Source organism: Lolium rigidum, chromosome 1 (genome assembly GCF_022539505.1).
Source record: "Lolium rigidum isolate FL_2022 chromosome 1, APGP_CSIRO_Lrig_0.1, whole genome shotgun sequence".
NCBI lineage: Eukaryota > Viridiplantae > Streptophyta > Magnoliopsida > Poales > Poaceae > Lolium > Lolium rigidum.
In genome coordinates, this window is record NC_061508.1 from 167,723,092 (window position 1) to 167,738,327 (window position 15,236).

Consider the following 15,236-nt stretch of genomic DNA (forward strand, 5'->3'; position numbering starts at 1 on the left):
ATCTTGCAGATATGGACTATCATTCCGTCTAAACTAAGCCAGAGATCATATGCTTTTTCAACAAAAGGATTGGTGCACGGTGCATATATTATTTTCAGGCCTGAGGTGAACAGGGAGATTGGGATATTTGCCTCCATAATATTTGATGCAATATGTTTCATGCCATATACAAACTGAAGAAAAAGGACGGCATGCAAGAAACCCAGTTGAGCAAATCAGCTAAACAAAACGAAATGTATTGTTAGCTCGGTGTCAAATGTGCAGACAATAATTCTGATGCACTGAAAAGTAATCCTGCACTACCTCTGACAGCTTCAAACCTTTGGTATACATAGAGTGACAACATGTTCTTCCTAGTTTATGGCCACCAATTTCCTACAACATTGTTCCCTGAAGATGCGCTGGAGGTTCTGTAGTAGTTGGACAACAGAATAACCGAATCACTACCCATTTTACCCATATGAACACTTCTCATTATCTACACATTATTTGCCAGGGTTCCAATGAAAAGAATGTAAAACTCCTAGTACTGGCAGTCATCCATTCCTCAATACAGTCTGCCACGGCACTGTGCAGAACCACAATGGCAATATTTAACTTTGACAACGCCATTCACATCATGGACATGACCTATCTCGTAGTTATAGTCATAAGTCAGCTCCTGCAGCGGTGAAATATTCTCATCGGCAAAGAACATGATATGAGGCACTCTTTTGTCATCATGATCCCAGAGAACATTCTGAGCGTAGAGGTTAGGGGAACAGCTATGGTTGATGAACCTTCCAATATTTCCATACTCAGCTGCATCTATTGTGAAGCCCTCATCATCTTCCATGGTCAGAGAGCGAGCGCCAGAAGGATTCAAACCTGGAATAGCTGATGGCATATCTTTCCAGATATCATAGTTCTGTCCTATATCAAACAAGTATTCGTCATTACTTATCTGGTTAGCTTCCTGGCCATGTAACAGCTCACCCACATACTCGCATATAAAGCTTCCAGCAGGGATAGACCTTAAGGATCTTACACCCCATCCTGTCTTCGCTGTCCTGAATACTTCCAGTGGTATTTTCATACCAAGCTGACTGACCCTGTTGTGGCATGAAGGAGGACACTTACAGGATGGACCACACTCAAATATGAGAGGCTTTGCATGGACAACTGCGCCATTGAAGTTGAATGGGATTTCTCCTCCATTCTTCACAATACAAGTGCAGTTAGCAGAATCCGAGCAGCCATCGGTGCAGTCACAACCCTGACTTCTGTTTGCAGTCAAGGATGGACCTCTATTTCTAGTGATATATTTAAAAGGTGTTGGACGTGCATTGTCAATATTATTGATCACACAGATGGGAGTCTTCTCCTTTCCTTGCGATATATCAGCTATGCAGATGCCTGGACGCACTATAGACTTTCTCAGCCCTTTAGCAACATGCAGAGGTAATTCTGGTTGTCCAGGAATCCTTTGTAACCTGTACTTGAAGACCCTCGAACCTGGCGGACCTTCTAGCCAGGAATCCACCACGTTATAGAGACCGTCATAAGTAAATGTTGAGACTTCTTTGGCCTTTGAATGGCTGCCTTCCTCTCTATTTGGACCTTTAAAACCGTGAATTACACGGACAGGCGTCTTTGTTTTGATACAATTCTTTAGGGCCAAGTTCCCGCGCACAAGCTTTTGATCCTCATTCTCCTTCTTCCCAGCAGGTTTTCCTCCGGAGCCAGTGTATATTACTTCACCTGAGCTCGACAATTCATCAGGGTAACCTCCAGAAGCAACAATGCTTATGGCAATAAGCGTATCATTGTGATCCTTCATGGTGTCAATGCCTCCTTGGTATGGGCGGTGGAGACCAACAAGGGCCAACTCTACTCTGTACAGAAATTCATCGCCAATTTCAACACCAGGGACTTCACCCATAATAGCCCCATGTTTGGTATAGCCGGGCAGTGTTCTTATTATTTTATCAGCTGCAAGATCAATTCTAGAGCTCTTAACAGCATGTTGTTCCGCATCTTGAACAAGAGTCCTGCATATGAACTGAAACTTCCGGCAAAGCATCTTGACTTTGCTCCGAGCATCAGCAGACTGGCCACCATGTTGCACGTGACGCCGTATTGATGGAACACATGAGGGGCCACTGAGGTACATCTTAAGCTTTCCTTCATTACCACCAATTGCCTTCCAAATTCCATCATCACCATCCAAGGCGGAAGCCTCTTTGTCCTTCAATTTCACCTTGCTAGGCAATGCCGATGTAGGGGCGACATTCACGGGAAAATATTTATTTTGAGCTGGACCTATTACCTTCAACTTCTTCCTGGGGGCAAAGGATTCCTTCACAGTGGTAACAGACTCTGTCTCCTTGCCCGTAGAATAGGGTCTATCCAGATTAACCAGACTGGGCTTATGATTTGCTTCAACAGGTAACGGAACTGTTTTTCTAGCCGTGAATGTCACCTTACTTCTCATGATACCTTGGCCTTGTACCCCTTTCATGCTACAACTTCCAGACACTTCCTTGTCCTGAAGACATTCTTTTGGAGGACCCTCAGCAGAAGGTTTACTGGCAACCTTGGGTGAGCTGGCTTGATACTTGTTCATCACCTTAACATCTTCAGCAACTGCCCATGATAAAGCCTTCCCCTTGCTCTGCGGCATGTTTCCGTGGATCTTCTCATCAGAAAACTGCACCATAGAAGGTTTGGAGGCAACAACCGGAGGAACAACACACTCGTGTGTACCAGCTTTAACTTGATACTCTTTGGGAGGAGCTTGAGCAGAAGGTTTAGTGGCAACCTTGGGTGAGCTGGCTTCACACTTGTTCATCACATTGGCATCTTCAGCGACGGCCCAGGATACAGCCTTCGCGCTGCGCTGCAGCATATTCTCATGGAGCTTCTCACTGGAAGAATGGCGTATCGAAGGTTTCACAGCTACGACTGGCGGAGCAGCAGGTTCACGTGTACCAGCTCTAAGCTCATGCAGGCCCTTGTTGAGAGTAACATGGGACTCTTGGAGGAGGACATGGTCGGTTTCTGTAGGAATCTCAGCATAATCTTCTGTAGGAATCTCGCCATCCTCCTGTTCTTGTACCTCAACTGTTCCACCCAAAGCATTCTTGCTCACAGCTTCCACCGTGTCCATGGCACACGCATCCGAACGAGCACCTTTTGTAGCAACTGCACCCAACCCAGCATCAGCAGGCAGGGGTTCCAGCTGCAAAGCAGCCTCACTGCCTCCTCTGGTAGCAAGTGGCATCAGCCCCACGTTCCTTCCGCAGCCAGGAGGGAAGCGGCGAATGGCAGATACCGTCCTCCGCTTCGGCGGTGGCCGCACGACGGCCGGCATCAACTCCTTCACCCCCAATTCGGCACTTCCAGCTGTTCTTCCAATGTCCTTCGCCACAAAACCAGCAACTCCTTGTGCCTCACCTGAAGATGTCACCGCCGCAGCCTCTGGACCATGATGACACCCATTTGGCACCGGAGCAGCGCCATGTGCAGCCATCGCCTTCTCCGGCGTACCTCCCAGACCAGCATTGGCAGGCGAAGCTTCCAGCCGCAAGCCACCGTTCCCAGCTGTTGGTATCTCCCTGTCTTTGACCACCAATCCAGCAACGCCTTGCAGCCCATCTGACGACGACAATGGGGCACCGACACCGTCTGCAGCCGTCACCTTCCCCGGCACACCAAAACCGGCATTGGCACCTGCAGGCGCTGGTTCCAGCCGCAAGCAACCCTCCTCGCTGCCGCCGGTGCCCTCAGCCTCAGGCCGAGAAACGGACGCCTGGTCCGGCACAGTAGTACTGAAATCACGAGCTGAAAGTGGGGCTCCAGCCCGCGCCCCGTCGTCGTCGCCGTTGCGCGCGACCAGAGACGGCGCGTCGACCCTCCCGCAGCCAGGCGGGAACTGCCGCTTGGCGGAGACGGCCCTCCGCTTGGGCGGCGGGTACGGGGCGAAAGCCAAAGCCAACCCCCTCTTCCTGTCAGGTTCACCGCTTCCGCTTCCGCTCCCCGCGCCGTCCCCGGCCAAACGTCCCGAGACCGCCGGCACCGCACTCCCGCCCGCCGCCGCTTGCTTCTGGGCTTGGGTTGGGCCACGGGGCGGTTCCGCCTCGCCGCGGGCCCGCACGGCGGTCCCGCCCGCGGCGCGTGGAGGTGGAGGAGGAGGCGGCGGGAGAGGGCGAGGGCGAGGAAGCGCGGCCGTGCGCCCGCAGGGTTGTGGAAAGGCGCGGCTCGCGGCCGTGGGCCTCGGCGGGCGCGCGGCGTGGAAGTGGAACATCGCCGAGAGAGTCAGTTCCGCCTGTCGATCACGCACCCGGGCGGCACCTGCAATCAGCCGTAGACTGCTTTGAACAACAAGAACAAAAATAAACCCGAATCAGGGCCCTGCCCCGAATCACTAGCCGGCCGTTGCGACGGCGCAAAATCGAAGCGGGTGAGGAGGGGAGGGGAGGGCTAGGGACGGCTGGGGACGCGCTCACCTTTGGGGCGGGCGGTGGCGGACGGCGGGGACGACGGCGAGAGAGAGGACGGCGGCGAGATTAGAGGCGCGCTAGCTGGGGTTTTATTAGGCGAGGGGAATGGTGTGTGATTTGGTGGGGTCGGCTGCGGGGCTCGAGTTTTGAGGGGCGCTGGGAGGAGTCTCTTGAATTCTTGTCTGGGGAGATGCGTCGGCCTACTGTTGTGGCAGGTAGACAGGTGTCGAGCGGGCACGGGTGGCTCGGAGTCTGGACTTGACTCGGGTCGGGTGTGAGGCGGACTGAACTGGACCGGGTCGCGTCCGTCACGCAAATCCGGCGTGCAACGGCTTCTTGTACGGGGCAGCGTGTGTGTGTCATGACCCAACCATTTCACCACCGGCGCATCAACCAACTCAGCCGCCCGGCTGGGGTCAAACTTCTTTTCTTTTTGCAACATGTGCATTCGTACGTCGAATCCATCTACCGACTCCAGCATCGCATTGGTGCCAAGCAGCCGCGTCACCAGGCACCACCGCCACAGACTCAAGTGGATGTGTGGCGTCCGTGGCGTCGGCGCCATACATGCTAGTGTGGTGCCCGTGGCATCGGCGCCACACATGGAGCCTCGCAAAAACGGCTAAGTCCTAGACGAATTGTCTCACAGTATGTTTTGGGCAATTGTAAAGGCATGTGTGGCGCCGTTGGGAGGGGCGCCACACATGCTGCCACGTCGGATCGGCGGACCAGCTCGGCGTCGAGGCGCCACGTCGGCCGGGTGTGTGGCGCCGGCGGAGGGGCGCCACGCCGGCATGTGTGGCGCCGATGTGTGGGGCGCCACACAAAAGGGTTAGATGGGTGAAATAGTTTCGCCGGAGGATCAGTCTGTGCTTTTCTTTCACTTTTAGGTTATTTTTGTGCAAATCGCCAACCATTTCATCACCGGCGCAGCAACCGACTCACCGCCCGGCTGGGGTCAAAGTTTCTTTTATTCTTTTTGCAAGATGTACATTCGTCGGATCCATCCGCTGTTACCGGGACTCTACAAGCGACCTAGATAATGCCTTCAAGAAGGAAACAACACCATGGTGCGATCTGGGGTTTCCCTCAGTACTAGACTACTAGAGAAGGACAAGAACAATCAGGGCCATGACGACCTTGAGGTTCGGCTGAACGGAGCATATCCAAGCAACAAATGACCACACCACTTATCCAAGCAACAAATGACCACACCACTGTTGAGAGGCGCGCGAGCCGCAAAAGGTCGCCCAAGCAGAGGGAGGCGCATACCACCATGCACCATGACCATCGCCTAACAGGACTAAACGGTAGGGATCCAGCCTTCCACCAACATCGCAATGGTGCCAATCAGTCGGCGTCGCCAGGCACCACCGCCACAGAGTCTAGCCCCGGATGGGCTACCAGCAAGGAGGGAGCTCGCGTTCATGGCGGCACAGATGAAGCCTCCACCATGCAAAGGACAACATCCTCAATGGCCGCATAGACGTGCTCGCCAGCAGGAAGCCGTACCACCTTGTTGTCGCAACCATGCTGAACCCCACGCGCCATCGCTAGAGATCTCGTCACCACCATGCAAAGGAGAGGGCCCCGCCGCCACCGTCACCACTCGGGATTTGCCGGCGGTGAACCTGGCAGTAGCATGGATAGAGAGCGGTAGAGGGAAGGGGTGACTCGCACCGCCTGGATGGCCGCAGCCCAAGCCTCTTAGGCTTAGGCGACGTGGGGAGAAAGACAAGTGATAAGGGTCAACATTTGATTTCACTCTCTTGTTTTTCTTTTTCTGAACTGAAGTACTACAAAGCAAGACTTCACAGCGAAAACTCAAAACAGAAGCCGAGCTAGACACCTATCTCTTTATTTCAAACGTTTAAAATAAATAAAAATAGAAAACCTATGATAAAATTTTACATGTAGCCACTAATGTATACTACCTAAATGCAAAATCTCAATACTAACTATTTGATATTTTAGGCTATATACAAAATCTGACATATTTAATATCTGGGTAGTCTGACATACTACTCAAATTCAAACCCCACATGAGCAATTACAATTGAATGATAATAAATATACTACTACAGATGTTGATCTCATTCTGTGCGTCGAAACTACACTGGTGGAAAAACAGGCTTTGGTCGCGGTTGGCAACTGCCATTAGTCGCGGTGGCCCAACCGCGACCAAAGTAGCGCGACTAAAGGCCCCCCCTTTAGTCGCGGTTCCTTACGAACCGCGACTAAAGGCCCATCCACGTGGGCCTCAGGCGAGCGCCAGGGCGGAGGACCTTTAGTCGCGGTTCTTCTGGCCAACCGCGACTAAAGGCCTCCGCAGGGTTTAGGGTTTAGCCCCCCTCCCCCTAAATCTGGTTTCTTTTTAATTTGTATTATTTTATTTCTTTTGGGTTTTAATTTTGAAGGAGTTTCACATATTCTACGGTACTGTATACATACATGCATATGAATGTACAATTTCAAACAAATTTGAAATTAGAACCAAAAAGAATTCAAGAGTAATATACAATATATATTCAATATCGGATGACCATATACAATATATATTCAATATCGGATGACCATATACAATTTTGAACAAGTTAGTTACAAATTCCGGTGCCTATAAAGATCTACGTCATCGTAATAGTGTTCTCCTCTAGGATCGATGACTTCCCTCGCCAACCATCCAGCTAGTTCCTCTTGAAGTGGTCGGAAGCGAGCTTCTAGACTAAGCGTCTTCCGGAGGTTATTCCTCGGGATGTTGTTCTCACACGTCCGGTCCCGCTCATTGCGGTATCTCCGGATCCTCTCACAAACATAGTATCCACATAGATTGGTCCCCGGTGGCTGAGTATCCCCGGACGTCGGCACTGCCATTTTAAAATGTAGCTCTTTTTGAATTCACCGACCTTGGTATCTACGAACCGTCTCCAAACCCTACGAGGCAAAGAAAATTAAATAAACAAGAGAGTTATTAATTAGTTACTTGATATTAGGAAATGATGAACGAAATAGGCCGATCGATATAGAGCGCAAATGAATGAAAATAATTACTTTTGCATCATTTTTCTCATGTCGCCCCAAAGCGCCGGATCCATATTCGGAGAGTCGTGGACGAGAACGAGGAGGTCTGAACTTTAATTACCATAAGAATCCAGTGGAACCTGCGGACACGATACATGCACAATCATGCATAACTCATCGATTAGCCACATACCATGCATGGAGTAAACAAAAGAGAATGTGCTCAAGACAGAAACACTCACCCAAAATGGTAAGGAAATAGAATATCACTTTTCTCTTGCTTGTTTTCTAATAAACCGCCACAGGTCTTCCTCCACGTCGGCAGGGTGGTGTTCTAACACATATGAATTAACGATGTGTGGGTCAATGAACCCAACATCATGGATGTTCCTTATTCGCATTTCCCGCTTCTTCATTCTGCATAATATATAGTGTACACAACAAGATAGTTAGGACAATATATATATATATAGTGCGGGCAATGAACGAGATGGGGTAGAAATTAATAAATCACTTACGAACGTAGCAATCGATGATAGATTTGTCGAGGTCGCGCAGATTGAACAGACTGGAACAATTCACTCGAGAGGAATTTGTACCCGGTAACGTTTGAAGTGATGCTCATATTTAACTTCCGCATAGATATAGTCTTTGGCGTTTTCATGTTTTATGTAAGCCTTGTACCAATTTAGCGAGACCTTTCATTTGTCGAGGTAGATCCTCTTCTGCGCAGAGCTCGATGAGAGGGCCATTCTTCACATATGTAAATACTACGTCCTTCATTGGCGCCTCATCAAGGCCTAACACCGCACGAAGAGTGATACCTAAGTCGGCCGCTTGTTTTCTCGGCACTTTCTACGGTCAATCCATGTGCTGCCGCAGCTGCTATGATATCGGGGGCCTCCCGACCGGCGGCTTGCACTATGAGCGGGGCGATCGATTGTTTACTTTGTTCCCCGAGCCGGGCAACTTCTTTCCCCCTTTCTAATTTTGTCTCGGCCTTGTCCTCCAAGGCTTTCTTCTCCGCGGACTCTTTGTTCCTCTTGAACGCGGCCGCTTGCCTACGAAGTTCACGTAAATAGTCGTCGGGCAGATTCTTCGCGGCTTGGGACGGTGTGTTCAAAAATGACTTAGCCCATTGCTTTTCCTTGTCGGAATATACTCGGCTTGGGCTCGCCCTCTATTTTCTTCTTGACGCTCGCCTTCCATTTCTCTAAATCAGCAGCCGCGCCCGCCTCGACTTCCTCGGCACTACTTTCCCAAGGCCTCGTGGGGAGAGGCTTCGGTGATACCTCCGGTACCTTTGTTTTCTTAGGTACGTAAGGGTCCGGGTTAATAACCCGGGACTGCACGCTTCTTCGCCGGAGGTGGATTGGGGGCGGTACCGGTGTCCGATCACCCGCCGGACGAGGACCGGGGGCGGCGTCTGCCGACGTGAATGAGGTGTATTAGGTGAAGCACCACCGCCACCGTCACCGCCACCGCCACCGTCACCGCCACCGCCACCGCCACCGTCACCGCCACCGCCACCACCACCACCGTACGGGGGTGGACTTGTTGGCGCCTCGCCCGGAAACTTGATAAATTTCTTCTGCCATAGAATGAGCTGGCGCTTGACATCTCCAAGTCTTTTCACCCCTTCGGGTGTAGCAATGTCAATGTCCAGGTCCTCAAACCCTTGGACTATCTCCTCCACCGTGACACGAGCATAGCCATCTTGAATGGGGTTGTTGTGGTGGAGTGCTCCGGTGGTAAAGCACTCGCCGATGGCTACCTTCATGGACATGTTCCCGATAGGATAATACGGATGACATGCTTTCATCTCCTTTATATCGTCCACGGGGTAGCGAGGAGGCTCCGGTGCGGTAACTTCGACCACCGAGTCGAGGCTCCGGTGCGGTAATTTCTATCGTCGGTGCACCAGCCAGGTGAGGCCTCCGTGGAAGCCACGCTGCTTCTTCTCCGCTGCGGCTTCCGAGATCCATTGGATGATCTTCATGCTTGCGCCCGAGCTGCATCTCTTTCGGCGACTAGTACACTCACGGTTTTCTTCATCACATCCATTTCCGTTACCAACTTCGCCACAACATCCGCATCCCGATCCATCTTTCTCTTACGGCTTACGTAACCGTACGGGTCATCTTTACGGGGAACCCTAGTTTCCACGAAATGTCCCCGGGCATGCCTCGTACACGTCCTCCGTGTTCGGGATTCCCGAGGGCTTTTGTCGAGGCGTCGTTCTCTCTGTTGAACCTGATCCTCCCCTCTTGAGCATCCCTCATTGCCTCAATAAGCTTTTGGGTGGGTGTAATTATTTTGCCCCGATAAACACACTCCCCTGTCTCCGGGTTCAGCCGATCCCCCATGCCCGTACCACCAGCTTTTGGCCCTTGGGTCCCATCCCTCCGTACACTGGACGGATTCCTCGCGCCCTCGGCTCGTTCTCCATCTTCTCCCACTTAGGCTGCCAAAAGCGATACCCTCCTGGCCCCATTTTATGATTGTACTCCTTCTTGGCCGCATTTTCCTTATTTTTTTTCGATAGTTCAAGGAAGCTGCTCCGATTTCTTTTGCTTCACAAATTCTGGCCAATCATGTTGCGAGTTTCTCATATTGTCCTTTGAAATCCGGAGTCTTGCCCTGGTTGACAAAGTCATGGGCTAGATTTTGCTTGTATTTCCGGAATGCGTTGGCCATCCTAGAAAGAGCGAACTCGTTTGACTAGCTTGCGCCTCTTCTTGTTTTCCGCAATCTTGTTACCCTCCTCATCGTATTTGCGGTATTCCGGAGGTAGAACGAAATGTTCCATAAGCTTGTTGAAGCAATCTTTTTTTTCTCTCTGTTCGACAAAAGTGAAACCAACACGTGCCTTCTTTGGCTCATTCCACTCCTGGCGGGTGATCGAGACGTTGTCTCTAACAACGGCTCCGCATTGGCTGACAAACTTGGTGGCGTTCTTGCTCGGGCTCCGGCGGCCTGCCGGTTTCTTCGTCGACAACATCGATGGTGCATGTTTCTCCTGCTTTCATCGTCTTGGTTGCGCCACGCTTTGACGACGACGTACTCGATTTTTTCGACGATCCGGCCGAGGGCTAAAATAAGAAAGAGAGTCGCGCGCGTTAGTACACACACATTAATTTATTCAAATCGGTTAGTTGTATCACCGGACGCTCAATATGTATATATATATACCTCGGCGCCGGAGGTGGTTGCTACTTCCAAGCGAAGATCGTCGTTTATCGACGTTTCTTCGGCATCATCTTGTCGACGGCGCCCTTCATCTTCACCCTCAAGGTTCGGATAAGAAGAGATATCATCTTCTTCTTCTCCGGTCGGCACATATATAACATCGCCTTTTATGATGCCGAAGATATGTTCTTCGACGTCCGGATCATAGTTGTCCGGAATCGGGTCACCTCTATCGTCCGCCATATGTCGGTCCCGAAAACATGTAGTCAAAACAAATTAATTGTGTATATGCCGACATTATCACATCTCTTCTACATATAAAGAGAGAGGGCGACGAGGGAGGCGAGAGGGGGACGCGTGTATTAGATGTGTATATGCGGACGATCGACCTCGCCTCGCATGCAGTGACCGCGTGACCGAGAGAACGGTGGTGGTGGCGAAAGGGGGGACGCGGTGACCGCGTGACCGAGAGACCGGTGGCGGTGGCGAAAGGGGGACGCGGTGACCGCGTGACCGAGAGACCGGTGTGGCGGTGACCGAGAGGGCGGTGGCGGTGCCGAGGACACATAACCCTCGCCGCCCCCTCTCGATCCCAAATAAAATTTTGTTAAGTTAAAATTTTGATCATTAAGTCTAAATTTTGTGGCGGTGGCGGTGGTGGTGGTGGTGGCGGTGGTGGTGGCGGTGCCGATCCTTCTCTCTCTCGTAAAAAAACAAAAAAACCCCGCGCGTATACGGAGGGGCGGCGAAGGCGTCTCGTCGCCCCTCCGTATACACGCGGGGTCGGTGTCGAAAGGGCGGTGGCGAAATGGCGGTGGCGGTGGCGGTCCCTCCTTTCTCTCTCTTTCTCTCTAGCGCGCGAGAGGGTCGCGCGGCGCCCCCTCCGTATACACACGGGGCGAGCGCGCAAGTTTTTTTTAAGTCAAATTTTACTTTTTTTAAGTCAAATTTTCGTTTTTTTTAGACAAACTTTTTAAGTCAATTTTTAGTTTTTTAAAATCAAATTTTAGTTATTTTTATATTTGTTTTTGTTTTGTTATTAGTTAAGATCTGTTTACTAAAAAAACAAAAAACAAAAAACAAAAAAAGGCCGGCTGCTCATATCTTCTCTCTCTTTCTCTCCCCTCCTCTCTTTCTCTCTCTGTAACCGGCCGGCCAGCGGGCGCGCGGCGGCGCGGCGGGCGAGGCGACGGCGGCGGCGGGCGAGGCTAGGACGGCGACGGCGGCGGTGCGAGGCTAGGGCGCGCGGCGGGGGTCTTCGCGCGCTCGGCGCGCGCGCGCGCGGGCGATCGAGGGCGCGCCGGCCGTTACCTTGGCGGCGGCGGAGACTCCGTTCGGCAAGGGCGCGGCAGGCGAGGGCCGCGGCGAGGTCGTCGAGGCGCGGCGGAGGCGGCGGCGGCGTCGGGAGGCGGGGCGGCGACGGCGTCTCGGTCGGGCAGCACTCGCGGAGAAGACGATGGGCGCGCGGAGAAGAAGAAGTGGCGCGGGCGCCGCCCGCGCGGGCATTTATAGCTCCAACCTTTAGTCGCGGTTGGGGAGCCCAACCGCGACTAAAGGGTACCCTTTAGTCGCGGTTGGTGACCCCAACCGCGACTAAAGGATTTTTTTCGCCCCAATTTGCGGTTCCCGCGGAGAGGACCTTTAGTCGCGGTTGGCCAGGCCAACCGCGACTAAAGGCCTTTTTTCAAAATACTTTTCATTTCAAAATTTCAAAAATACAAATAATATATCAAAAAAATCAGAAAAATAAAACTAATTCATTTCAAAATTTCAAAAATACAAATAATATATCAAAAAATTCGGAAAAATAAAACTAATTCATTTCAAAATCTCAGAAATACAAATAATATATCAAAAAATTCAGAAAAATAAAACTAATTCATTTCAAAATCTCAAAAAATACAAATAATATATCAAAAAATTCAGAAAAATAAAACTAATTCATTTCAAAATCTCAAAAATACAAATAATATATCAAAAAATTCAGAAAAATAAAACTAATTCATTTCAAAATCTCAAAAATACAAATAATATATCAAAAAATTCAGAAAAATAAAACTAATTCATTTCAAAATCTCAAAAATACAAATAATATATCAAAAAATTCAGAAAAATAAAACTAATTCATTTCAAAATCTCAAAAAATACAAATAATATATCAAAAAATTCAGAAAAATAAAACTAATTCATTTCAAAATCTCAAAAATACAAATAATATATCAAAAAATTCAGAAAAATAAAACTAATTCATTTCAAAATCTCAAAAATACAAATAATGTATCAAAAAAATCAGAAAAATAAAACTAATTCATTTCAAAATGTTTAAAATACATATAATATATCAAAAAATTCATAAAAAGAAAACTAATTCAATTCAAAATTTTAAAAATACAAATTATCAAAAATTCATAAAAATAAAACTAATTCAATTCAAAAGTTCGTTGGCCCCCTCTTCCCGCCTCTTTCCGCCGACCCCCTCTTCCCTCCTCGTCTTCCCGCCATTTCTTCCCTCGTCTTCCCGCCTCTTTCTTCCCGCCAATTGTTTCCCGCCAATTTCTTTCGGCCTCTTTCTTCCCGCCAATTTTTTCCCGCCAATTTCTTCCCGCCACTTTCTCCCCGCCTCTTTCTTCCCGCCTCCTCGTCTTCCCGCTCCCATTTTTCCCGCCATTTGTCACTACATATAGGTAGCCCGGCTTGGCCAGCATTATCACATCTCTACAATCTCTCATCACTCTCTCATGGCTTCCACCGCACCCACTCTAACCTACCAGCGAGGTGGAGGAGCTTTGCGCCTCGAACTACCCTTGCCCACCGGGCTACCGCGTCCCTGCCGGGCCGGAGCCTAAGCGCCGGCGGCGTGCCGGTCCCTCCCGTCCCTCGGGGTACTGCGCGCCGGGCGGCCATCACGAACCACTACTACCTCGACCTCACGCCGGAGCAGCGGATGAATCCCCGCCGGCATCTCGATAACCGAGCATACTTGGGACGCCTTCTTCATCAATCGGCGTGAGAGGGCGCTCGCCGGGTATGAGGAGGACGGTCCGCCTCCTGGAAACTTCCACGAGGCCGGCCGTCGGCTATGGTGGTACGGCCGGACTCGCGGAGCGTCATGGACTACATCACGGCCGGCGATATCCCCCGCCTGCGCTACCCTCGGTTCGAGCCACGAGCGCCGCCCGACGGCGGCGACGACAGCGGCGACGACGACGCCGGCAACTTAGAAGGCGACGACTACCGGTACAACGGCGGCGGCTATGAAGACTACGAGTATGCATATTATACGCCTAGGCAGGAGTATGACTAAATCACTCCAAATTTCATGTATGCGGGAGTATGACTTAGTCACTCCAAATTTCCTATATGCGGGAGTATGACTTAGTCACTCCAAATTTCATGTATGCGGGAGTATGACTTAGTCACTCCAAATTTCATGTATCATCGGTGCTATCTCGAGTCAATTGAATCATTCGAAAATGGACACCAAACACATCACGGGTAATATAATTCACATGATTCATTCAACAAAGTTTGGTACAATAATAAATTATTACACATCATTTCTTCCCTTGTGTCCCCGCTTGCTTACGATTGTGCCGTATCCATGGAGCATCCTCATCATTTAACTTAATGCTTGGGTCGGTGTTCACTTTGAAGGGCGGAATTTCAGCAAACATATTATAATCTTCTGACATGTCTGTCTTGTCCTCCACTCCCACGATGTTTCTTTTCCCCGAAAGAACAATGTGGCGCTTTGGATCATCGCATGATGTACTGATCGTTTTCTTATCTTTCCGTTTCCTCGGTTTGCTACTCATGTCCTTCACATAGAAAACCTGAGCGACATCTTTCGCTAGGACGAATGGTTCGTCAAGGTAACCAAGATTGTTGAAATCCACCATTGTCATTCCGTATTGCTTGGTCCACCTTTACCCCACCTCCTGTTAGCTTGAACCATTTGCACCGGAACAAAGGGACCCTAAAGGAGGGTCCATAGTCAAGTTCCCATATCTCCTCTATGTAACCATAATATGTGACCTTTTGCCCATTCTCGGTTGTCTGCATCAAAGCGGACACCACTTGTTTTGGTTGGTGCTCTTTTTATCTTGGGCGATCGTGTAAAATGTATTCCCATTTATCTCGTACCCTTGGAAAGTCGTTATAGTCGAAGATGGTGTCTTGGCCAACATGTACGAGCTGATCTACAACCTTATTGTCACTCATTAAATGTTTTCTCAACCAACTGCCGAAAGTCTCCATGTGGGCCTTCCTAATCCAGGATTCAGGCTTCCCAGGGTTGTCCGAGCGTAAAATATTCTTGTGTTTCTCAAAGTACGGAGCAACCAAGCTGGAATTGGTCGAAGCGTGTGGTGTGCTTCGATCGGAGAATGGCCGTCCATACATATCATTGATTTCCTTCCGATCGTGCCTTTTCCACTTAGTCTCCCCTCGTGCCGCGATTGAGGAAGACCAATCGGCTTAAGGTCGGGAACAAAGTCAACACAAAACTCAATTACCTCCTCATTTCCATAGCCCTTGGCGATGCTTCCT

The 15,236-nt window shown here is 50.1% G+C and overlaps 1 protein-coding gene across 1 annotated transcript; it reads right to left on the reverse strand.

Moving 5' to 3' along the window:
• Positions 1–355: 355 nt before the first annotated feature.
• LOC124653331 lies at positions 356–5,046 on the reverse strand. The gene is made up of 3 exons (XM_047192402.1): positions 4,488–5,046; positions 2,957–4,332; positions 356–2,902 (listed from the first exon to the last, which is right to left on the reverse strand). The coding sequence occupies exons 1-3, from the start codon at positions 5,044–5,046 to the stop codon at positions 548–550; spliced, it is 4,290 nt and encodes a 1,429-aa protein (XP_047048358.1). The 3' UTR covers positions 356–547.
• Positions 5,047–15,236: the final 10,190 nt, after the last annotated feature.